General features: G+C 48.1%; 1 protein-coding gene across 1 annotated transcript in view; it reads left to right on the top strand.

The window, feature by feature from the left end:
• wls (Wnt ligand secretion mediator) overlaps positions 1–2,500 on the top strand; it is a 30,125-nt gene that overhangs the window by 12,244 nt on the left and 15,381 nt on the right. The window contains exons 3-4 of the mRNA XM_072668998.1: positions 1,835–1,959; positions 2,448–2,500. The exon at positions 2,448–2,500 is cut by the window's right edge and continues 109 nt beyond it. Of these exons, the coding sequence (XP_072525099.1) occupies positions 1,835–1,959; positions 2,448–2,500 (178 nt within the window). The remainder of the gene's footprint in view (positions 1–1,834; positions 1,960–2,447) is intronic.

Below are 2,500 nucleotides of genomic sequence, written 5' to 3'. Positions count from 1 at the left end.
CATCCCAATTTCAACCCACTGGTGTAATAAAGTAGAGTCTTGCTGTGAACCCACTACCCCAGCCCCCCACCCCCCTCCAAATGGTCCCGACGGCCTGGCCCGGCCTGGCTCGGCTCCAGCAATAACACAGCTGTTGAAAGGGCTTAGTCTCCTGGGTGATGGCCTCCGTGTTCGGGGGGAATGTTTGTGTGCGCTAAGCTGACATTCAGAGAGAAGGAGGGGGGCACTGCCAACCGAGCTAGCTAGAGAGAGAGAGAGGGAGGGAGGGAGGGAGAGAGGACACTGTTAAAAAAACACACACACACACACACACACACACTTTTCTGTCTCTGTGAGTAGCTCTCGCTCCCCACCTCTCCCCTCCACCCCTCCACTCCTGGTCCGGCTTGAGCTACAGAATTAGCGTCTGAGCTCTGAGCTCTTCAGCTTGTTTCATAACAGCACAAGGGCCTCTTCAGATGGCAGAAGAAGCACCGAGAGCCTGCAACGTGATCTAAATCCAAGCTTCAGCACTTCAGCACACATGCAGGCCCGGTTCTCACACAGCTGTGCGGGTTCTAATACACCTGCACAATATATATACACTGTATGAGTATTTGGACACCTGCTCGTTCATCGCTTCTTCTGAATTGATCCTGCTTTTGTTGGAGTGACTGTCTCTCAATCCAGGAAAGAAGAAAGGCTTTCTACTAGATTTTGGAGAAGTACTGCTGTGAGGATTTGATTGCATTCAGTAACAAGAGCGTTAGTGAGGTCAGAATTTTGGATAGATGATCACCACCCCACTTCATCATCCCCAGCTGTGTACCCTGAATGTGTTCCTTGACTGGTTCCTCTGTATGTCAGTCAGCAAATGTTCATTTTATCCGGACCTGCCGCAGCTGTGGTGTATGGGCCGATGCACTCATTGTAGAGGTCAGTGGGCAGGTGCTGGATGTCTGCTCACCTTGAGTCCACTGATCTGTATCTCATGGCCTCAGTAAATATGCTGGCGGAGCTGACTAGCTGATGGATCCACATGAACATCAGATCAGCAGAATCTAGGAGAATACACACACACACACACACGCGGGCAGGTTCACACACCTCAGATTGAATTCACATGTTTAAAACCTCCCCCTGGGGACTGGACGAGTGGTCCAGTGGACTGAGGCGCTGGTATGAACCCTGGGTCATGCTGCTTGCCATCAGCAGCCGGACTCCAAGAGAGCACAATTGGCCTTGCGCTCTCTCTCAGGGGTGGGTTGATGGCGCTTCCTCCCCAGTGTGATGTTGGTCAGCTCAAGCATCGGTTAGCTGTTGTATCGGAGTTGGGGGTCCACGTTTTCCTACGAGCTTGCCGGCTGATTGGTAGAAAGTTTGGTAGTTTGGTAGAAAATGGTGTAAAATAGTCTCTTGCTCCATGTAGCCCATGTAGATCACTAGCTGACCTCAGGGCAGCAGACTTCTGCTTATAGAAGCCTATTTTGAAAAGTCCTGGTTGGTAAAAAAAAAAAAAAAAAAAAAAAAAAGTCTAAATATCTGCTAAAATATAAAAATTTGGTTCAATCTACAAAAAAAGTTTAATATAAATGGATGCAAAATGGAGCCAAAAAAAACCCCTGCAGTTTAGACCACGCCCACATCCAGTTTGAATCGGAATATGATGCTTTTAGCACTAAACATATGGTGGTGTAGTGCCTCACCACCTAATACGAAGTTGATCTGATTTTGTGGACTTCTATAGCAAATGATATTGATTAGACCCTAGCAACTGATGTGTGTGTGTGTGTGTGTGTGTGTGTGTGTGTGTGTGTGTGTGTGTGTGTGTGTGTGTGTGTGTGTGTGTGTGTAGAGGATGGAGCAGTGGTCACCATAGACGTCGGCCTGGCCTACAGAGACAGCACTCTGAGTGAGTGGACGGAGATGGCTCACTCTGTGGAGCTACGGAAGCTCACCTGCAATTTCACCACTGCCAAGGTAAACACTACAGACCACCACCCCCCCCCCCCCCTGTGTTCTTTACACACCCCTCCTAATGAATGTCTATTGTCTAGTCCCTGTAGAGAAGCACTGCCAATAGAATAGGACTCTCTAGAGCAGATAAACCTCATGAACCTATTGGCACCATGCTGCCTAATGCCAGACGTGGGCTAGTAGAGGGGTATAAAGCCCCCTAGAAGCATTGAGCTGTGGAGCAGTGTTCTCTAGAATGATGGATGGAGCTCCGTCCAGAACTTCTGGAATACGTTTGGGATGAGCAGTGATCCAAAGATAGTAGAAAGTCTTCTTCTCTGGACAGTACAGTTTACAGTTACTCCCACAAAAGCAGGATCAGCTCTTTTTAATACCCTTCAGTTGTGTGTCAGCAGGTGTCCAAATACTTTTGTCTTTAGTATGTGATTTTCACGTTCCTAGTTAGTTCTGTACCGCTAAAATAAACACATTTCCTGTGTTCTTTCTGTTAGACGATTGAGAACGAGGGTCGACATTACGAATGCGACGTTTTGCCCTTCATGGA

The sequence above is a fragment of the Salminus brasiliensis genome, chromosome 23 (assembly GCF_030463535.1).
Source record: "Salminus brasiliensis chromosome 23, fSalBra1.hap2, whole genome shotgun sequence".
Classification (NCBI taxonomy): Eukaryota; Metazoa; Chordata; class Actinopteri; order Characiformes; family Bryconidae; genus Salminus; species Salminus brasiliensis.
The sequence above is the reverse complement of the archived record's forward strand: the minus strand, read 5'-3'. Positions and strand labels throughout refer to the sequence as shown.